Source organism: Eptatretus burgeri, chromosome 17 (assembly GCF_056783735.1).
Source record: "Eptatretus burgeri isolate ZD-2024b chromosome 17, Ebu_testis_v1, whole genome shotgun sequence".
Classification (NCBI taxonomy): Eukaryota; Metazoa; Chordata; class Myxini; order Myxiniformes; family Myxinidae; genus Eptatretus; species Eptatretus burgeri.
In genome coordinates this window covers 28581554-28604960 of record NC_140977.1, presented here as the reverse complement: position 1 = coordinate 28604960, position 23407 = coordinate 28581554, and the positions used below count along the sequence as shown (strand labels likewise).

Sequence of the window (23407 nt, the reverse complement as noted above, 5' to 3'; positions counted from 1 at the left end):
CTACCATTACTACCACCACCAACCACGTCTCAACAGCCATCACACAACAACCACCAACCGCAATGCCGCTTCACAACCACAGCCACGACCTTTACCGTCACAACTCGCCCTCGCAACCATCGCATCAGCGCCATTCCCGCGCCGCTTGTGGGCACTGATACTGGACTCGTGCAGGGCGCGCACCGAGCAGCGGGTGCAAAAACTCCAGCCTTTCCGAAGCAATCGGATCAAAAACGATACACGCCCACTTCTGTTCCGTCCTATCGGCGAGCGTGGGGCGATTTGGCCCCGCCTCCAGGTGCGTCGGAGTATAATCGCTATATGCAGATTCATGGATCAAAAAGCATTCACGCCCACTTTTCTTCTGTCCAATGGGGAGCCAGCCAGAGGTAAAGGGTCGAAGGTGAAGGAGCGAAGCCACGGGGGCTATAAAGGGCCGCGTTCGCTCGCCAAAAAGGAGTTGAGTTGGGATGAGTCAAGTCAAGTGGAGCTGGAAAGAGTCAGTCAAGTTGAGTTGGGAAGAGTAGTGGAGTTGAAAAGAGTCAGTCAAGGAGAGTGGAGAAGAGAAGCGTCGGAGAAAGCAGTTGGACGGAGCTGTGGAGAGTTGGAGAGGTGGCGGCGGCGAAGGCAGTCGAGGGGGCGCTCGTGTCAGAGTCGGGGAGCTGCGGAGAGGGGAGGCCGATAACGCGACCGAGGTCGCGGTGGAGACGCTCGTCGCGGGACCCGAGCTGGCGAGATATCCTCATCCCCCCGAGCATCAACAACCCCCTCCTGTTTCCCCCCGCGCTGAGATAGTGTGAGAAGGGGGCCCCGTTCCCACCCCATTCCAGACACTGTCAGCGAGGCCCGCGGAGTCGGGGCGCCACTGCCATTTTGCGGCTCATCACCAGACGGGTAGGCTCGACGCGGTCTCGGCCCCAGGCCCGTCTGCCCCCTCATAGTGGAGGGTGGTCCCTTTTTCTTTTGCTTTGAGTATATGTGTTGTTGGCACCGTCTGTGAAGTAAAACTGTATAAGTGTTGCCGTGTGCTCGGTAGTCGGTGCTAGAACTGCATTGTGTTTCACTTTTACATTTGCTTTTTGTGCATTATTGTGGTGTTTCTTCTTTTACATTTGCTTTTGGTGTATAATTGTATATGTGTGCTTTCCGTGTGCCATCGCGAAATAAATGTGCTTTATGTTGAACTGTTTTTCCCGTTTCGCTTCGTCTTTTCCTTTATTGAATCTCCATCTTACTTCACGTAAAGGGCTGGTCGTGGGCTAAAGACGCCCAATAATTAATCGAACCGTCGAGGCCGACGATAACACCGCTCGGTTATCCCGATAGTACGGAACGGGTCGCTTAAAGTGGCCCGTGTCCGAAGTCGACCTGCGGCGAGGTGCGATCGCCTGGTCTACCCTCCGTGTGGGTACTTAGGTAGGTCGAATTTGGCGAGCAACCCTATCCCACGCGGGGGGCCGATTGGCACGATCGTGGTGAGGCCGAAAGGCCCACCCGTGACTAGTTCCCGGCGTTAGTCCGAGAGGGTCATGACGGGATTGTCCGTCCGGTGGGCGACGTGCCGCGATTCGAGTTACGTGGCCGCTCGCACGCCGGCGGGCGCGAATCCGCAACAATATGTATATGCGTATATATATATATATATATAGATATATATATATATATATATATATATATATATATATATATATATATAGATATATATATATATATATATATATATATATATATATAATGTATATGTACATGTATATATATTTTAATCTTCCATTCCACCTTTTCAAAACAATATACTGTATGCACTGCAAACTATAAAGCATTTCGTCCCCCTTATCGATTTTAACCCCAAAACTCAAACTACAAAAAATAAACTTATTTGCACCTACTTGGTTCATAATTGTCCAACACAAACATTTACATTATTTAATCGGTTTGAAAGTTTCAAATCCTCACCTCACTCTCAAACTCCCAGCCTCACAGCTCGATGCACAACCAACCGCAGGGCACTTGAGTTTCTGTAAAAAGTAACACTGAAGAATATGAATCAATAACTCACTCTCTCTTTCTGTGGATACACCTCAGGTCCCTCTCACGACGCTCTCTCTCCCTCCCACCACCCCCTTTTTACAGTGGAGACGAATTTAGCACACTGTGGATTAAGCAAGGCAGCTGCAACCTCGTCACAGCCTGTACTATCATGATTACCATTATTATTTGCACCAAGGGTAACGGTTTGGTATCCAAAAATACATACAACGATAAAATAAACCAAGCAGACAGTCGACCAGGAAACCATCAATCACAATTTTCTTGGTGTCTCTGAGTGTGAAGTGGTGTTCTCTTGGTGTCTCGATGGGTGTGAAGTGGTGTACAGACTTCTCTTGGTGTCTCGATGGGTGTGAAGTGGTGTACAGACTTCTCTTGGTGTCTCGATGGGTGTGAAGTGGTGTACAGACTTCTCTTGGTGTCTCGATGGGTGTGAAGTGGTGTACAGACTTCTCTTGGCTCTTGATGGGTGTGAAGTGGTGTACAGACTACTCTTGGTGTCTCGATGGGTGTGAAGTGGTGTACAGACTACTCTTGGTGTCTCGATGGGTGTGAAGTGGTGTACAGACTTCTTTTGGTGTCTTCATGGGTGTGAAGTGGTGTACAGACTTCTTTTGGTGTCTTCATGGGTGTGAAGTGGTGTACAGACTTCTTTTGGTGTCTCGGTGGGTGTGAAGTGGTGTACAGACTACTCTTGGTGTCTTGATGGGTGTGAAGTGGTGTACAGATTACTCTTGGTGTCTTGATGGGTGTGAAGTGGTGTACAGACTTCTCTTGGCTCTTGATGGGTGTGAAGTGGTGTACAGACTACTCTTGGTGTCTTGATGGGTGTGAAGTGGTGTACAGACTACTCTTGGTGTCTTGATGGGTGTGAAGTGGTGTACAGACTACTCTTGGTGTCTTGATGGGTGTGAAGTGGTGTACAGACTTCTTTTGGTGTCTCGATGGGTGTGAAGTGGTGTACAGACTACTCTTGGTGTCTTGATGGGTGTGAAGTGGTGTACAGATTACTCTTGGTGTCTTGATGGGTGTGAAGTGGTGTACAGACTTCTCTTGGTGTCTTGATGGGTGTGAAGTGGTGTACAGACTACTCTTGGTGTCTTGATGGGTGTGAAGTGGTGTACAGACTACTCTTGGTGTCTTGATGGGTGTGAAGTGGTGTACAGACTTCTTTTGGTGTCTCGATGGGTGTGAAGTGGTGTACAGACTACTCTTGGTGTCTTGATGGGTGTGAAGTGGTGTACAGATTACTCTTGGTGTCTTGATGGGTGTGAAGTGGTGTACAGACTTCTCTTGGCTCTTGATGGGTGTGAAGTGGTGTACAGACTACTCTTGGTGTCTTGATGGGTGTGAAGTGGTGTACAGACTACTCTTGGTGTCTTGATGGGTGTGAAGTGGTGTACAGACTGAATGAAGTGAATGCAATTTCCACATCATAATTAATGTAAATAAGTGGATTGGGGGGGGGGGGCAGAGGTTCTGTTCAAGGGAAAAATTCTATCATCATACAAGACATTATTTACATATAGAGTCCAAGTTTTAAATAATTTTAAACAAACAATTGAACGTAATCATCTCTAGTTGCTTGAGATCTTCATTGGTTAGCTCTTCTCTGTGTGATTACAGAAGTTGTGTGACGTCATCTTCTTTCACCTTATCAAAATCCGCTTTGTTGGCCAAGCCGAGGAAAACTTTCTTCATCGCAGGGACAACATCTTTAAATCTTTTCAAGTTATTGACACATTCAGGCCACAACTTCCTCCCCACACCATTCATGCACACCTGAGTAACCAGCTCAGGACCCACCGGTTATCGAAGTACAGCTTGATGTATACAATAGGCCGGGGGCCAGTGGGACCGACCTTGCACCCCCCCCCTCCTGCGACAATTTTTTACTGATACCACAGTGTTCCTATATATCCCAAGTATCAGAAAAAAGATGTTCCCAGAAAAATATCCCATTTTCACTCTGCTTTATTAAGCTGTTTCCATGGCAACCAATCAAAAATAGACAAATCTCACAAAGATCGGCAAAATGTCAATATCTCCGTCAAATATAAACATAAAATCACAAAATTGGCGTCAAATTAAAGCTTATACATTTACGTATTAAAATATATTTTGTTTATGCTAATTAGGACATTTGTATATTAATTAAATTTGACTTAAAGACAATAATTCCCACAAAAATGCAATAATTTCCATTTTCTTTCCTTGTAGTTAACACACATGTCAGTTTTTTGCCAAAAAAACATTTCTTAAGTGTTGCCAGATTCAAGCCAGGTTGGCAAAAAATATATTAAAATTTTTGAATTTTTTAAAGTAGGCTAATTAGCATAAAATACAAAGCACAATGAATCCTTCGAAAATCATGCGAAATCAGATTAATCAATAGAATTAATTACCTGGGCCTGATATAATACATAACTGCGACTTATGATGTCTGTTGGTGTTTAAGGGAAACATAACTATTTCCTGTTTGAGTAAAAGTAGTGGAAATAATTTTAAATGCATTGATATGCTAATTAGGATCCGCCATTATGGAAATTCTCATTTTCGTAAATATCTCAATTTCTGGTACATGGAAATTTGTAAATGAGGAATCTACACCTATGTTTGGAGGATCAAGGAATAAAGTGAACATATTTCCTTTTTTGTCAGAGATGTAGAATAATGTTTGCATAGCTTAATTACATGCAAAAATGGAAACAGCTTAATAAAGCATAGTGAAAATGAGTTATTTTTCTGGGAACATCTTTTTTCTGATACTTGGGATATATATGAACACTGTGGTATCAGTGAAAAATTGTCGCAGAGGGGGGGGGGGTGCAAGGTAGGTCCAACTGGCCCCCGGCCTACAAGGCCGATACTGTATGTACTCTGGGTGGGCTTATACACCAGTATTTACAGTTTGGTTTATACTGTCGCTTTATTAAAACGAGGAAAGCCATGAGTTTGGGACTAAACCATGGGTAAAACGACTTTATAACGGAATGGTGAACGACTTGAAACGAGTACGTTCTCTAATAGATAAGCAACTTGATAATGAAACGATGTTAACTGGGACGATGTTAAGTGAAGTCTCACTGTATTAGGAAAACAGTATTTGGCCAAGTAGCGAGTGAGTTATCCTTATACAGCCACGGCTATCCATTCATCAAAAGACAAAAATAAAGATGGATTGCAGTTTGTTTTTGAAATAAATAAGCTCAACATTATGCTAAGTGTTTGGAGGATACATTACGTGGATCCCAGAGGAGATATTGTGTTTAGTCTTGGTGTGTGTGGTGTCACACTTTTGAAGAATAATTTTTCCATTATTTATTTATATTTGATTATTAAACATTTTAATAATTTAATTTTTCCATTACTTTAAAAAAAAATTTTTTATTACAATTATTGTTCCCAGAGGGAGGCATTGATTGTTTTTAGTGTTGTTGCACATTTTAGAATTAAAAAATAAATTGAAGTTTGTTTTCATACAAGGCACAATTTCAAGTGCTACCAATTGGTAATATTACTAGTTGGCTATACCGGAAACCATCAGTGATGTCCGATCGCAGCCCTCCAGTTCAAATAAGTTATCAAAAGCACAAGCAACCAAACCACAAATTTGTATGAACTGCGACTCCACAGAGTTTGCAACAAGCAGCATAGAGCAGATGGGTTCTCATGTTACATTCCATACTCTGAACAGAGCGTTGGTGCAAAGCAGTCTCCTGGGCAATAGGGCGCAATCCTGGATAGGTCACCACTCGGCACAGGATACTTGAATGGCTCAATAATCCCAGCAAGCTGCTACTCATTTTGCCAACCTCGGAAGGATGACAGGCAGAGTCAACCCCACCTGATATTAATTCAACCGCCGAGCGGGATTTGAACTCAGGACCTTAGGATCCCAAGCCCGCCACCCGAACAATTAAGTCAACAACAGGCATACATTCCATCCCTGACCCACAGACATCCTCAAGCCTTAGTGCTGCCAACTTAAGCTGCACCATCCACATGCTGCCACCCACACATCCAAACCATGCACCGATTCACAGCCATCAGTACAAACACAACCAATAAATCAGTCAAGAGATTGTTCCCACATCCTTTACAGATTGTCAGTAGAATTGCAAGCAAAGTACAAACATCAATGACATAACCAATACAAGACGAGAAAACAATTTGAACTGTGATTAAAAAAGAAAGAAAGGAAAGAAAACCAACATGATTTGTTTAAATAAACCTCATTTTGGCACTGAGGTGCAGCACAAACTGAAGTGTGTCAAATTCCTTAGGAAAACAGTTTGTCAGGAAGGAATACTGATAGTTCTGGTAGAGAACATGAAAAGCATATGAAACAAATGCACTGAACTTTTGTGAAGATTTTGAGGTATAATATTAGAGACAGATGGACGTGTATAAACATGTTGATGGAAGAAAAAAAAAACATTTAATACACATACATGGTATTTCCATCACACTGAACTGTTTGGGCTCTGCAAATATTTATCCCAACCCATCAGAAGCTAAACGAGGCAGCCATTCTGGCTCCCGATTGGATGACACCAAATTCCTCCCGAACAACCAGCCTGACCTTCAAGGTGCAAAATAAACGGGCTTACGAGAAAAGGATGGACAATGAATGCCTTGGGTGGATAAAATCGTTAAATCGTTCACCGTTTTTCACGTCTGTCCCACCATGGCCAGCAATGACCAAATCTAAAAATAAAAAAAACAACACCTGAGATAAGCTGGCTGCATGGAGACCATTCCAGCTGGGTAGTGGTAGGGAAGGGCAGTCATTTAGGCAACTTGGTGTCGACTCGGCTAACAGGAAGCGGAGAAGAACCGAGAAAGGATATACACAAAAAGGCAGAAAAAAAAAGAATATAATCTCCAGAGGTGAAGGAAGACAGAGACAGAAACATGGCCAGAAACAAATTCTGTTTACAGAATGGTGTCACCAATTATTTTATTCATCTACCTGGTGCTTTTCCTTGGGTGGAACAGGTAGCAGGAAGGACCAGGTGAGCAGTGTTTACCTCAAAGTCACTAGTCATGAGCAAGACCCCACCCCTAAAAAGACCTCTACCAACATAAAGGACAAAGTACCTTGCAGCGATTTTCCCCTTTCGTAGGGTACAGAAATACACTGCTCAAAAGAGAAAAGACCGATGGTGATTACCGCATATTCTACATCTGACCAATCGATAAAAAGACGGTAGCTGTGCCTCACCGTAGCTGGATTATACAGGATGCACGAATGATCAGCTCGCCAGTTCCTATCTTTAGCGTTGGCCCATTCGGTGCTCCCATCCAAGCACGAAGCTCACTCATGACGCAGAGATCACAGGTTCAAATTTGTCTGCCAATGTCTTTGTCATTTATGTAAAGTGCACTGATGGCTCTTAATGTCCTCGTCCTATATGTGTAATATGTACAAGCTCCATGAGCCTTAGATCGCTGAAGTTTTCTTTTTAATCCTGATATTAATTTGTATACAAACAGCTTTGCAAGCCATAGTCTCTGCAGGATTGTGGGAATGGGTGAGGGGTGCAAGGGATGAGGAGGGGAAAGGGATGGGAGTGGGAGTGGTGAAAAGGAAAGCCAAAACATTTTGAGCAGTGCATTCATTACCATGTTAGTTCACCCAAGCAGGGTATGGTTTTGAATCAGAAGTCCTCTGACAGACAAACACCCTATTTCCACCATATGCAAGCATGTACAAGCCGAGAGCCAAATTACGTCAAAAATGAGAAACCATTCGTCATGAACAAACATGGTGGCTCACTTGACCATCGTGAAGGTAAACACAGATTTGGGTACACCTCCATTTTCTCGTGGCAGTGGAAACGAATTTTGAACACGACACCAATGTTAAGAACTCTACGTTCAAATCGATAATAAAATCCAAATAATGCACAACAACAAATCTAATGCAAACTTATTTTTGTACAATGCCAAGCAAAGTTAATATAATAATTAGCAAAAACTCCAAACCACAAAGTTGATGCCTCTTTGCTTTGGAACTGCAAAACCTCCATCGTTTTCAAGTTGGTGGTATGCTTACATCGTACGTTAAATTAATTATTTAATACAAACGAACACAAATTTTCGGTTGAAATGTTTTACAGTCAAAATTTATGGCCATGAATAGTTGCCAATAATAATAATTTTTTTTAATGTAAAAGGTATTTCCTACTTGATTGCATGTGGTGGAGACAAACCTATTCGCACACCATGACCTTTGCAATCATACGACCAAAACCAAATGTGCCATCAGTGCACCAAGACGATGGACTGCACGGGTCCAACAATGCTTTATGGGTCTCCACATAGAGCATTCATTATTTTATTGCTCAAGCAATGTTTATTGCAGAACCATGATGCAAAAAATATAAAAATATGTTGAACTTGTGACCAAAAAAAAATAAAAAAAAAACTTTCCAGTCTGTTGGTTGTTCTTTTTAACCCTCCTCCAACTCTCCCATGTGGCGTTCAGTTGGAGGTCATTTTTATGCCTTAAATTGTGATCACAATGCAGTCTGGTACAAATTTTCAGCTTCCAATCTTCCTTCACTTCGGTCTTCTATTCTTCCTCTTCTTCCATCAATTCTGTTTGCTCTCTGCATCCTTGAAGTAAGCCTATTGGTTGCAGCCTTTCAGAGCCTCTACCTTGCCGGCTCAATGCCACACATTTTGATTGGCTGGAGGAATTGGCCGTTGGAGATGTAACCGTAGAAACTGTGTACACAGATGTGATCTGCAGCCGTGGCTCCTCACTAGGGACAAGGTGATGGGTTTTGAGAAGAACAGAAACAGGCAAATGATAATTAGTGGAAAAAACAAAACTGAGAAAAAAAAAATTAAAGACGGGTGGAAAGATATAAGGGGAAGGGAAAGCAAAAGGCTTCAACAAAATTTCAGCTACCAGGACAATAGCAAAACAGGTCTGGAATCACTGAATGCCTAATCAACATCATGATAACCTCACCCATCACATTGCCCCTCAGTTACTCGGTCATTCCTGCCAGGTGGTCGAAACTGGCCAAGGCGCAGCCGGCGGCCATCTTGCACACTGGAACGCTTGGGTCGCGGCCGGTACTTGTAATCAGGGTAGCGCTCCAGATGCAACTTGCTCAATCGAGCCTGTTCTTCGTAGTATGGCTGCTTCTCTTGATTTGACATCGTCTTCCATCGGGCACCTTTGGGTGGGAGAGGAGAGGAATCAGGCGCATAGAGGTGATGCACTCCATAAACATTATCACAACTCCATCCTCTATGTCTTCTATCTCCAAGTGCCATATCATCACCCCCACCTTACCAAGTATCTTGCTGATGTTAGAGTTGTGCATGTCAGGAAAAGCTTGAAGAATCTTCCTCCGTTCCTCTTTTGCCCACACCATGAATGCGTTCATCGGCCGTTTGATGTGTGGCGATGCGTTCCCACAATTGCTGTTATTCGTGCTGCCACAACTCGCACCACCACAACCAGCAGTTCCTCCAGTGACACCACCAGCAGTACCACTTCCTCCATTTCCAGAAGTGCTTGTGCTTCGAAAATTCTTGTTCTCGACGTGATGCTGTGAAGTTGCTGGTGGAGCTCCAATCGACGGGGGCCAGAAGAGAAGAGGCATTAGCTTGGGGGCAAGGTCAGCAGATCCTAGGGGAACCGTAATTACAGGAGTTTAGAATTGCAGTTCGACGTAGAAAGTCCAAGTGAAAGACGTCATTTGGGGTCTGGCTCCACGTGAGTGGTCCTTCAGAAAGAACACACACGTGAAGCGGGACAACGACAACAATTCAATAAGGGGGGGGGGGGGTCAAAAATAAACAAAGACCAAAGCAAATGAGGTGATTACATATATATATATATATGAAAAATAAAGACCAGGAGGTAATGGTTGCTAAAAATAGCCTGGTGTTGGCGCAGTGGTTAGGGCAGCGGCTTGGGATCCAAAAGGACCTGAGTTCAAGCCCCGTTAATTAATACACCAGGGGGTTGACTCAGCCTGTCATCCTTCCGAGGTCGGCGAAATGAGTACCAGTATACTGGGCCGGTGTATACCCCGGTTAAAATAGGTGTACCATATCCCTGTGTCGTAAGAGGCGACCAGGGTTGCGTCAGGAAGGGCATCCGGTGTAAAACATGTGCCAAATCTCTATGCGGATCATATGGATGATCCGCTGTGGCGACCCCTATCGGGAGCAGCCGAAAGAAGAAGAAGAAGAAGAAGTAATGGTTGCTAAAAGCAAACTCAAAATATATATGATAGCAAGAAAGAACTAGAAGGGCACTCAGTAAAGCACATTCCTCCACCACATAATAGCTGATCCACGAGAACATATCAGGCCCAATACATTTTTGAAATATCATGCTATACAGTACGACATCATTTTAGGCCCTATCTCTCAAATGGTGAAGAATCACTTAAAAAATTCTCGTAATTGGATCCGGATCCAGATCTTCACCAAAATCTGATCAGTTTGTCCATGTCACACACCCAACCTGTCCACCAAATTTCATCCGGATCAGTCTACAACTTTTTGAGATATCCTGTACACAAACAGACAGACAGACAGACAGACAGAAAGGGGTGAAAACATAAACTCCTTCACCTTCGGTGGCAGAGGTAAAAATGAATAAAAACTATGACAAAGTTAACAAAGCGAGCAAACAAATCCACATGCTAGAAAATAACCTGAAACGATTCTACTGCAAACTAGAGAAACAAAAGCAAAACATCAAATCCCCTTGAGAAAGATAAACTTGAAATTCTCTGGAAAGGAACATATGATGACCCAAAAGAACACAACAAAGAGGCAGATTGGATCCAAAACTTGGAGGGGAAAAAACATCTAAAGGAAATGCCTCCAATGATATTTAATGAACAACGATGCCAAACTTTAAAAGCCCCAGCCCAGATGCAATTCCAAACTTCTGGCTAAAGCAACTCGATGCTCTCCACAAGCACTATGCTTGAGCAGTCAATTAACTTATCCAAGGGAATGAGGTATCGGATGTGTGGCTTACAGAAAGCAACACCTTCCTCATCCCCAAATCTGAAGAAAATGAACAATCTCACAAATATCGACCAATAACTTGTCTGCCAACATACAAACTTCTGATGGGAATCATCACAGAAATGATGTACCACCACCTAACACAACAAGGAGGCCTAGAGGCAGAACATTAGGGATGTAAAAGGGAATGCTAAGGAACAATAGACCACCAACTACAAAACAAGGCCACACTCGAAAACTGTAAAACCAGAAGAACCAAATTGTTCACAGCTTGGAATGACTAGAAAAGAAGCTTTTGATAGCGTTCCACATTCGTGGATGATAAAATGCATGCAATTGTACAAGATCAACCCCCAAGTAACTAAACTAATTGAGAAAGCAATGGAGCTATGGAACACCACATCGATACTGCAACACTTGGAAGGAAAGATCAAAATACTATGAGTGAAGACACATTGCAGGATCTTCCAGAGTGATAGCCTTTCTTATTTTGCTGGTACTGGACCCACTAAGCAACCTCATGAATGAGCAAGGACATGGATACACCCTACCAACCAACAAGAGTGCGTCCAAAGAAACAAGAAAGGTGACACATCTACTTTACATGGACGATTTAAAACTATTTCCATCAAATGATGATAAATTGGTAGAACAACTCAAATTAGTGAAATAGTACTGACGACATTCAAATGGAATTTGGCCTGGCCAAGTGTGCTAAGTCACATTCATAGGTTGACCAAAAAAAAGGGATAACATAAAAATCAACCTACATACAATAATAACAGAGCTCGAGAACGAAGATTCATACAAATACCTCATATGTCACAAAGAAATACACAAGACAATTACCCAAGAATACCTGCTTAGAATGAGGCTGATCCTGAAAACATACCTTTCTCAAAAGGAACAAAAGCAAAGCCAGAAACCAACTTGCAATACCAGTATTCCAGTACTGTACAGCTGCAGAATAATAAACTGGCCACAATCAGAAATCTATAAACGAGGCATCAAAACAGCAAAACTCCTCACTATCCACAAAAAAACAATTCATTCCAAGAATGTACCTGCCGAGACAAGGAGAGGTAGCGGCCTGATAGAGCTCAACCAAGCATACAGAGTGACAACAGTAGGATTGGCTGAGTACATGAAAAGTTCAACAGACTACCAGATCCAATTTGTATGCAAACACGAAGACATCCCAGTGAAGGTATCCCTAACCTACCTTGCAAATTTTTTCCAAAGACAAGTGCAAAGGGAAGATGTCACACATGAAACTGAAAAAGCAATAAATACAGCTCCAATGATTGCAAAAGAAGATAAAAGAAAAAGAAAAAGAAAAAATCAACACAAATATACTGACAACTCAGAGAATGAAAAAAGAGCAGGAGGATATTAAAAAAAAATAAAAAAATAAAGAGTTAGACAGATTGGGCATAGACAAAGAAGGCTCATTGGAATAGCTAGGTCAGCTCAACTGGGATGGAGGAAAATCATAATAAATGCCCAAGACAAGGGACAGTATACCAATGGTTTTAAGAAGATGGTGGGACTGAGTCAATCAGAAAAATGTAGATTTTGCAAGGAAGAAATAAAGTACAAGTCACTTACTATTGAGATGCAAAAAACTCACATTAGAACAACTGCACACACAAAGGCACAACAAAGTGTGTATAGTAATCCACTGGCACATCTGCAAAAATTTGCAATAACCCAGTTCCAGAAAACTCATGGAAAAATGAACCAAAAGCAATCATTGAAAACAAGGAAGTAATGCTCACCGACACACTAATGATCCCATTGAGCATGAACATAGAAAACAAAGCATTGCGACCGGATATACAGTACTTCGGTACAAAAAAGAAAAGAAGGCACTGCTAATTGAGGTTTCTTCACCAAACAATTTCTGCCTAAACAACACAGAAATCAAGAAAACAACCAAATACCAAGACCTAAAAAAAATTAACTGAAGAGATCTTGGAAGCTGAAGAACGCCAAAATTGTACCAGTGATGACTGGAGCAATGGGAATGATAAGGAAGAATCTTATGGATATCTTAAAAACCATCCCTGGCAATATTACTACAAACAAACTACAATTCAAAGCTGTCCGGGACTCAGGGACGATCCTGTAAAGAGTCCTCAGAACAAAAGTTTGAAAACAAGCAAACTTTACAGCTTGGTCCATGAATTGTGACTCCCTGACTGAGACGGAGGTGAAAATTTCGAGACCTGGCAAGATTCTGGGTTTTTTTTGTTTTTTTAAACTGGGAAATTTTGAGACCTGGGACGATAACACACGCTCACATTTTTTTTTTCTTCCTCCTGTCTGTTCCTCACAATCCTACTAATTTATTTCTTGTATAGGATTGGCCATACAGGACTTGCAAAATGACGCATGAATGCTAAAAGAGACCTTTTTGTGCATGCGCTGTGTATGTGTTCACACTGATTCAGTTCAGCTCAACAGGCACTTTTAACCTGGTGTTTCCAGCATGAAATCTGGAATTTAAAGTCTTTTAAACATGATTTACAGCATTTAGATGATAGAATGGCAATTTTGAAATGGTTAATCATTATTTTTCTGTTTCTGAATGCAAATCAGACTCATAAGAATATAGGATATACGAAAAAATATACACCAGAAACAGACTTAACTCGATGCCACCAGGATTTGGAGGAGGGAGACAGGTTTGAGAATTCAGACTTGAGATCAGAAAGATGTTGTTTTCTGGCTCTCCTGAGGGTCGACACACTTGTTATAAGCTTTGTGGAAGGAACTGAGATTGCCTTCAGTTGGATTACCTTCCAAGAGGCGAAGACAGGTTGTTTCACGACAACTGCCTCGCCACGAGCTCGCCAGGACAACTGAAGACGAGATGAGATAAATCCGTGCATGAGAGAACAAGTTTCTTTGAAATAATTCCCAGGACGAGTTGATGTCGGAGGAAGTAGAGATGGGAGGCCAATCTAGATGTTTGACGACTGCTTGAAGTCCCTGCTAGTCGGCCTGAGTGAAACGTCAGATTTGACAGCGCTGAGATGGTTCTCTAATAACAGCCAGAGAGATGTCTACTTTGACAAGCATGTGGTCAGATGAACTAATTGGAGTGGAGGAACAGCAGCAGATATTTTCAGGGAAATTGGTCAAAATCAGATTCAGAAGAGATGGAGTACCGTTGGTTGAGATCAGGGTTAGGACAGGTTGTGTCAGTCCCAATGAGTCACAGAAGTCTTTTGCTGAAGTTGCAGGTGAGAGAGGTACCCACACCCATCCAACTGGCATGATGACACTTGAAATCGCCACGTATGAGGAAGTCAGTTGGGATGAGAGGATCGACGTTGGTCCATGTTTTCAGAGAGCGATATGTAAATGGACTCATCACTGTTTGGTGGACGGTACAACACACAAATAACCATAAGGTAGAGTTGAGGAGAAGCCGTAGCCAGAGGTATTCTTGTTGCATGATGCATGATGAATGAGGAATAGAGTCTTTGATGAAGAGAGCCACTCCACTGCCAGGACGAGGCTCAAGTCTGTCATACCGGAGGAGGGAGTAACCAGGGAGAGATACTTGGGAGTCAGAGATGTCTTGAAGGAGGAAAGTTTCTGTTAAGCAGATTATGTCTGGTTTGTCAGTGGCAACCTGTATGGAAAGATATGTCAGGTTTGAGTGAAGGCCGTGGATGTTTGAGGTTCACACTGTTAAGGAAGAGGGAGGGAGGGTAGGATGAAGGAGGAGGAAGGGAGGTAACGAGATTTTTTGAAAGTGTGGGGGATTGCAGAAGAGCTAGGGGAGAGGGCTGGATGAGGAGGAGAAAAGGCTTGGTGGTGATGGGTTGAGGTACTGTGGGGAGTAATAAGAGAGGGAGCAGAGGGCAGTTGAAGATTGGAGGAGGTGGAGTGATGAGATGGAAGATAGAGGGCGGGGGAGCAACTTTGGGAAGGGGAAGTGAGGGGGAAGATTGGAGGGAGAAGGGTGAGAGAGGAGAGTTGAGGGAGAACAGTGAGGGGGAGTTTTTGAGAAAGGTGAGAGGGAAGCTTGGAGGGGAAGAGTGTGAAGGTTGCTTTGAGAGGGAGGGGAGACGATGAGAGCAGGCACAGCCAAAGTGCAGGAGGGCAATGGGAGAAGGGAAGGATGAGACTTGGTATAAATATGGTGAACAAGGAAGCAGGCAGAGGGAGGTACAAGATTTGAGGGGTGACGAAGAGGGCGAGGTGTGCTGAGAGGAAGAAAGGAGCATGTTTCTGGTGATGAGGATAGAGACCTCTTTGGTGTCGTCCACCAGACGGCGGTCTCCTTGGGTTAACCTGAGGCGGTCCCTTCGGGTGGGTGCCTGGAATGTCCTATCCCTAAGAGAGGATGATCACCTGTCTCTGTTATCATCTGAGCTCAAGCGTTTGGACATCGGGATTGCAGCTCTCTCTGAGGTTCGGAGACCGGATTGCGGCGAGATAATGGTGGGTGGTTACACCTACTATTGGTCTGGTCGCTCTGATGGTTACCATACCCAAGGAGTTGCTGTAGCTGTGTCCAATAAGCTGACCCCAATGATAATTGAGGTAACACCGGTCAACGAGCGTATTTATGAGATTAAGGATTCGTCACTCCTTAGGTGTCATTTCCATGGTCTCTGTTTATGCTCCGACTGAGGCGAGTGATCTCACCGTGAAGGATGCATTCTACGCCACACTCGAGTCTGTGGTTGATCAGTGCCCCAGACGAGATACACTTCTAGTCTTGGGGGATTTCAATGCATCGACTGGAACTGATAGGGACGGTTATGAGGTGTGTGTTGGTCCCCATGGGTCAGGAACTATGAACCAGAATAGCACTAAGTTCCTTGACTTTGCAAGAAGTCATGGACTTAGGGTGGCTGGTTCATGGTTTCAGCACCCACAAGCTCATCGCTGGACTTGGTATTCCAACGCTGGCGGTGTGGCAAAGGAGATTGACCATGTCCTCATTGACGGTCGTTGGAGGATGATCCAGAACTGCAGGGTCTACCGGAGTGCTCAGTTCCTCAATACTGACCACAGGCTTGTTGTAGCAACTCTAAAGCTGCACCTTAAATCCTGGAGAATGGTACTATCCCAGCCGAGGCTGGATGTTGCCAAGCTCAGGGATGAGAGAGTAGCTGAGGAGTTTGCGAACAGGCTGAGTGGACACTTGGGGGGTCTGGGTGCTTTGGGGGGTCCTGAAGAGTTGTGGAGCGCCTTCAAGACCACTGTCCTTGATGTTGCCGGTGGATGCCTTGGAGCTCACCGCAGGGCAAAGAAGAATTTTGTCTCTCAAGGGACACTGGATACCATTGACCAGAGTCGCAGGGCCAGGCTGAATGGCAGAGCTGAGCTGTTCATGGAGCTGAGGCGTAAAACTGTACGTGCACCGAGGGTGGACAAGGAGGCCTATGTGCGAGGAATCTGTGAGGGGGTAGAGCATCACCTGTGGACAGGTGATTCTCGTCCCGCTTACAGGGGAATTCGCGCATTACGTTCATCCAAGCCCATCCCTCGGAGCACTACAGTTCGAGCAGAGAGTGGTAGGCTCTTGACAGAGGAGTCTGAAGTGAAGGCCCGCTGGCCCGGTTACTTTGGGCGGTTGTACCAGGCTGATCCCCCAACTGTCGAGTTGGACGTCAAGGGTGTTACAATCCCTGTTGCTGACCCTCGAATCAACTGTGGTCCACCTACGCTTGTGGAAACACGGGCTGCGGTGAACCAGTTGAAACGGGGCAAAGCTCCAGGGATTTGTGGCATCCATGCCGAACTTATCAAGGCTGGTGGAAATGCTGCACTCGTGTCGTTGCATGCAGTTTTGTGCTCTGCCTGGAACACAGGCATCATCCCAACTGACTGGAAGAGGGGCCTTGTTGTCCCTCTCTGGAAAGGGAAGGGTGATCGCCAAGACTGCAACAACTACCGAGGGGTGACGCTGCTCTCAGTGCCGGGCAAGGTCTTTGCTCGGATAATTCTCGATAGGGTTCGCCACCATCTGCTTGAGCACCAGCGTCCAGAGCAGTCAGGCTTTACACCAAAGAGGTCAACGATTGACCGTATCCTTGCACTTCGTGTCCTCACCGAACGCAGACGAGAGTTTCGGCAGGGGCTGCTTGCAGCCTATGTTGATCTCTGTAAAGCGTTCGATTCAGTGAATCGGGATGTCCTCTGGAGGATTCTTGGTCTTCGTGGGGTGCCACCAAAACTGATCGATCTGATGTCTGAACTCTACTCTGGTACTGAGAGTGCTGTGAAGTGTGGTGGTACCATCTCTGACCTATTTCCAGTTGTTACTGGAGTTCGTCAGGGATGTGTACTTGCCCCCACACTTTTCAGCACTTGTATGGACTGGATTCTAGGGAGGATGTCGGAGAGATCAAGTTGCGGTGCGTCATTTGGGAATGTCAAGATCTCGGACCTTGACTTTGCAGATGATGCAGTCATCTTTGCGGAGACTTTAGACATCCTCTTGGGGGCCCTCGAGGTGCTGAATGAGGAGTCGGAGCGGTTGGGATTACGGGTTTCTTGGGTCAAAACTAAGATCCAGGCTTTCGGTGACATCTTGGATGCTGCTGTCCTGTCTGTGTCTGTTTGTGGTGAGGATGTTGAGGTCATGGAGAGATTCACTTACCTTGGCAGTGATATTCATGTCTCTGCTGGCTGCGAGTCAGAGGTCAATAGACTTCTGGGTCGGGCCTGGGGAGTCATGGATTCACTGGATCATGGGGTGTGGCGCTGCCGGTACCTGTGCGGGAGGACGAAAGTCCGAGTCTTCAGGTCCTTGGTACTTCCAGTCTTGCTCTATGGGTGCGAGACTTGGACTCTGACCAAGGATCTGAGACGGAGACTTAATTCCTTTGGTACCAGGTCTCTTCGGAGAATCCTTGGCTATCGCTGGTCGGATTTTGTGTCCAACGAGCGGTTGCTGAGAGAGACTCGGATGAGATTTGTTACCTGCATAGTCCGTGAGCGTCAGTTGCGGCTGTATGGACATGTGGCTCGTTTTCCTGACTCTGATCCTGCTCACCAGATTCTCTCAGCGAGGGAGTCTCATGAGTGGAGGAGGCCAGTGGGTCGACCACGTGCCTCATGGTTGCAACAGGTTGACCATCATCTCAAGGAGATGGGGATGGGCCTGGCATCTGCCTGGAGGATGGCCAGACGGAGGCCCCTGGAGTACCGGCGGAAAGTGGACGCAGCGACGCGCTGTTTTGGCACATGCTCCCATACCTGACCTGAGGAGAGAGAGAGAGAGAGAGAGAGAGAGAGAGAGAGAGAGAGAGAGAGAGAGAGAGAGAGCGAGAGAGAGCGAGAGAGAGCGAGAGAGAGAGCGAGAGAGAGCGAGAGAGAGCGAGAGAGAGCGAGAGAGAGCGAGAGAGAGCGAGAGAGAGCGAGAGAGAGCGAGAGAGAGCGAGAGAGAGAGCGAGAGAGAGCGAGAGAGAGCGAGAGAGAGCGAGAGAGAGCGAGAGAGAGCGAGAGAGAGCGAGAGAGAGAGCGAGAGAGAGCGAGAGAGAGAGCGAGAGAGAGAGCGAGAGAGAGCGAGAGAGAACGAGAGAGAACGAGAGAGAACGAGAGAGAACGAGAGAGAACGAGAGAGAACGAGAGAGAGAGCTGTGAGGTTAGAATGGAGCACACAGATGGTAAAACACCACACACTTTGGGATAATACAGGAGCAGTTTATACTGAAGCATAAGACAGTGAAAAGGTGCCAAGAGCAGAGGTAGAATGAGGGGCAAGGAGAGGGGATAACAGGTGAGGGGGTAGGAGGAGGTAGATTTAAGTCGATGGGGTGAATTGGCACTGAAGTTGTTAAAAAATGGATGATTGATGGAACACGAACATGCATTGCAAATGGGGATTTTAAAATTTATATGTCAGAGATGCAATTAAAGACATTGCGTGAGGGATGCAACAAGGGAGAATTGAGAAAATGGAGAAAAGAAAAGTTCTAACAGTTGGACTTTTCAGACACAGGATGAAGGAAAGGTCGAAATGAAAACAGTCTTTTGAAGAAGAAAAAGTAGCGAATTATGGTACAATACCAAGAACCACAAGTGTGAAACAGGAAGTTGTAACATTTTAGGAGACCGTTTTTATTACCTCCACCATCGAAGGTGGAGGTGGTTACGTTTTCACCCCTTTCTGTCGATCTGTCTGTTTGTTTGTGTACAGGATATCTCAAAAATTTGGTGATGGATCCGGATGAAATTTGGTGGACAGGTTGGGTGGGTGACAAGGACGAACTGATTAGATTTTGGTGAAAATCTGGATCTGGATCCGACTACTAGAATTTTTTATTTGATTCTTCACCATTGAGAGATAGGGCTAAAATGACATAGTACTGCATAGCATGATATTTCAAAAATGTATTGGGCCCGATATGTTCTTGTGGATCTGGCATTACGTGGCGGAGGTATGCACTCCACCAAATTCCCTTCTAGTTGTTTTATTTTTTGATAAAGATTATGAAAGATTAGGGAAAGGAAATGATGAAGAAAAATCGTGGAGGGGTTTGGTGAATTTGGATCGGCAAACGCAGAAGGAATCTGGTTCTACAGGTAGGGGAAAATAAAATAAAATAAAAATAAAAGGAAAGAATGAGTGGAAGTGAGCAGTGATTCAGGATTTTGGGAGTTTCACCAGCAGCAGGTTCCTGGCAAACCACATGCACCTTGCAGAAACCTTTTTGGGGGGGGGGGGTGGGGCAGGGGGTTGAGGGGGTAGGCAGAGCACGAAAATAGCAGAGGGTGCAAGACCAGAAAGGACGGGGTGGAAGGCAGAGGGAACACCAACTTGCCTGTGATTTGAAAGTGATAGGCCCATTGCGTCAGCTTCAGTGTGGGAGATTTCAAAAATCTTGCAGGTCTTGGTTTCCAGTGTCAAGCCGAGCAAGATGTGAGGCAGGGGAGCCAACCCAGAGGGGAGAGCAGCACTCCATTAATCTGCCTTGCAGGTTAATAAGAGTCCAGGCTTGCCAAGGAAGGACTTTGCACAATGGAGGATACCCAGTTGACAAATGGCTTTAGAGGCCAACTTGTAGTGTAGTTTGCCCAAGATCATGACAGATAGTGAGAGCTAAAATTTTGAGTGACAGCTTCTTCAAGAGGTAACTAATGTACTGATTGATGTAGCGAATCAACTGATGTGGACCCATGGCCGAGGTTGTAGCTCCGCAATTTGGAGTGCTTCTGAAAAGTATGAAAGGATGAAAAATTGGCTGAAAGGATCAAAACCACCAGGAAGAATGGTACCAGCTGATCATCTGGGCAGTCGGGAAAGCAATCAATCACACAAACACTTCCGGTTTGGGGTATTTTCCACGTGTTGGTTGAATCTGCAGCTGCTGCGTGCACCTCATCTAAGCTAAGTTTTCTTAACACGAGTCATGTTTTTCTGTTATATCTTCGTCCCTGTATTGCTGTTTGTGTTTCTGTCCAATTTTCCTTATTAAATCGTACCTTGTTGTGTTGTATTTAATACCTCTGCAATCTGTAGTGGACGGAGGTGATGTTTTCACCCTGTCTGTTTATTGGTTTGTGCGCAGGATATCTCAAAAAGTTGTGGACAGATTCGAATGAAATTTGATGGGCAGGTTGGGTGTGACCAGGACAAACTGATAAGATTTTGGTGAAGATCCGAATATGATAATTTTTTTCCATTTTTAGCTCGCCTGTTCGAAGAACAGAGAGCTATAGCGATACCCCCGGCGTCAGCGTCAGCGTGAGCGTGAAAATGTTAAAGTTTTTGGTGCAAGTTATTTCCTTTCTAATGTTTTTATCGACCACACTATTTTTTACTGATTACAATATACAAATACATATATTGCTTTAAAATTCTTTGGATCAGACCACTGCAATGCTTTATAAAAAATATTATTAGACAAGTCTTTTAAAAACAATAAATGTATAAACAGGCGAGCATTGGGTGGCTTTGACACCAACTCTGGTTTAAGTGATACTTTACCATTGACAGACAGGGCCAAAAACAATGTATATCATGATATTTCAAAAAGCTGTGGGTGAGTTATGACAAAATTTGGTGGAAGAGTTGGTTAGGTAACAAGAACAAGCTAATTCGATTTTGATTCAAGTCCTGATTGAGATCCAGACCATCAGTGGGATACAAAATGTAAACTGTTCAGCATGGCAGAGGTATGTGCTCCACAAAGTGCCATTCTAGTTACCTCTGCCATCGAAAATGAAGGAGGTTATGTTTTCACTCCTCACTGTCTGTCTGTGTGCAAGATATCTCAAAAAAGTTGTGGACAGGTTCAGTGTGTGACAAGGACGAACTGATTAGATTTTGGTGAAGATCTGGATTCGGACACGATAATTTTTTGAGTGATTCTTCGCCCTTGAGAGATGGGGCCAAAAACGATTTGTTGCACGATATCTCAAAAAATTGTGGATGGATTTGGACAAAACTTTGTGGACATGTTGAGTGTGTGACAAGGAAGAATTGATTCAAATTTGGTGAAGATCCGAATCCGAATTCGGATCTGATCATTTCAAAGTCATTCTTCACCATTGAGAGATGGGGCTAAAAATGATACATGGAATGACGTTTCAAAAAATGCATTCGGCCCAATATGTTCTCATGGATCAAGCATTGCGTGGTGGAGGAATGCGCTCTACCGAGTGCCCTTCTCTTTCTACTTGAATTTTTTTTCTGCCTGTCCTTCCGATATTTCATTCTTTATTTCTCCCTTTTCTCAAAATATCCAAACTGAATATTCAATAAATGCAAACACTTTTCTTTAAAAACATTTATAAACACTTTAAAATGCTTCATTTTCCTTATTTCTCTATCAGAAGTACGACCCAACATGTTCATATTCACAACAATATATTCCTCTTCTTCGTCACAAAGACGAATTTTCCAAAACGGTGTCAGCTATGGTCTACAAACCTTCCTCCCATTCCTATCGTACCACCTTTCTCCATGACTTTAACAACAATTATGATCACCCGTTTCCATGATCTTTATCTCCAAGTGTCTAACTTGGGAATCTTGAGAAGTCCAGTTTGCAGAGGTTGGCTGTTCAAGATCCCTTTCATGTCCCTAAACAGTGTCAGTACACACTCTCCGACGTCTCCTACAAGCCCACGTCCTTCAAAATGTCCCCCTTTCCACAACCCCCTCAAAGCTTAATGTCCCCCACTTTCTGCATTATTCTTTACTCCACCCTCTCAATAATTCCCCTTACAATGCACCCTCAAAGCTTCCCCCTCCTCCCACCCCTCCTGCACCCACCATCCCAATACCTCCTCCACCCCTCTAACCCAACTGTGTGGACCTCAAACATCCAAGGCTTCTGCTCCAACCTGACAGACCTTTAAACCTAGGCCTCTGCTGATAAACCGGACATCATATATTTAACAGAATCCATCCTCCCAGAGGACATAGCTGTCTCCTTAGTATCTCACCAAAGCTATTGATCATCTCCTCTAATTTGACAGGCCTGAAACCAGCTGGACGGTGGAAATGCACTTTACATCAATAACTCAATTTCTCACTGTCCTTGTACTGATCTTAAACCTCTCAACCCCCAGGATCACATTTGGCTGTGAGTTCCCCTTCACGTCCACCTCTTGTTTGTGTGTTGTACCGTCCTCCAAACAGTGATGACTCCATGTATGTATGTACATCTCTCTCAGACAACATGGACCAACTTTGAACCACACATCCCAACTCTCTTCATACATGATCATTTCAATTGTCCCCATGGAAATTGGCTGGGTGTTGTTGGTCCCTCTCTCACCAGCCATGGCAGTTCAGCAAAGGACTTCTGTGACTCCATGGGACTGACAATCCCCAATGGCAAATCCTCCCTTTCAGTACAGGAATAGTTGCCTATATCTACTGCCCCTGATGCACAAGGAAATTGGATGCAGGTGGAGGCCATTCGGCCCATCATGCCTGTGCCACATTAACACCAGACTAAAAAAAGAAAAATTCGTTTTGTTTTTTGTATTTTTTTTTCTTTCCAGGGGAAGGGGCATTGGCAAAGATGCTTATTGGGTAAAAAAAAAACATCAACCATATAACACCCTTTGACGAGACCTCCACCAACATCACTCCGTACACATGCACACGACCATCAAACAATGCTCAAGCTCCCTTAAAGTCCTGCCAACATCCCTATTCACCTCTATCTCCAATACTTCCAGGTACTGATCTAATTCCAATTTAAACTTATCTACTGTTCTGCTGCCACTACCTTTCCAGGGAGGCCATTCCATGCATTAACTACTTTCTGAGTAAAAGACCCCTGCCTTACTACCATCTTAACACTCCTCTTAATTACTCTCAGACCATGGTCCCTGGTCCTATCACTGTCGACTTTGC

General features: G+C 44.4%; 2 protein-coding genes across 23 annotated transcripts in view; both read right to left on the bottom strand.

Moving 5' to 3' along the window:
• Window positions 1-2137, bottom strand: part of LOC147009633 (carnitine O-palmitoyltransferase 1, liver isoform-like) — a 170323-nt gene extending 168186 nt beyond the window's left edge. For 6 of the 11 annotated variants that reach the window (XR_015053089.1, XM_085863341.1, XM_085863344.1 and 3 more), the window contains exon 1: window positions 1954-2119. The gene's annotated coding sequence lies outside the window, so the exon portion shown is untranslated. Of the gene's footprint in view, window positions 1-1953 lie in introns of all 11 variants that reach the window. The other 5 variants (XM_085863351.1, XM_085863350.1, XM_085863349.1 and 2 more) reach the window with 2 other exon arrangements.
• Window positions 2138-4004: 1867 nt separating this feature from the next.
• Window positions 4005-23407, bottom strand: part of LOC147009632 (transcription factor SOX-6-like) — a 139609-nt gene continuing 120206 nt past the window's right edge. For 11 of the 12 annotated variants that reach the window (XM_085862469.1, XM_085862476.1, XM_085862473.1 and 8 more), the window contains 3 exons: window positions 9362-9700; window positions 9032-9242; window positions 4005-8819 (listed from right to left, as the gene is read on the bottom strand). In XM_085862469.1, coding sequence (XP_085718595.1) covers window positions 8627-8819; window positions 9032-9242; window positions 9362-9700 — 743 coding nt within the window. In that variant the 3' untranslated portion in view covers window positions 4005-8626. The remainder of the gene's footprint in view (window positions 8820-9031; window positions 9243-9361; window positions 9701-23407) is intronic. The other variant, XM_085862475.1, reaches the window with a different exon arrangement.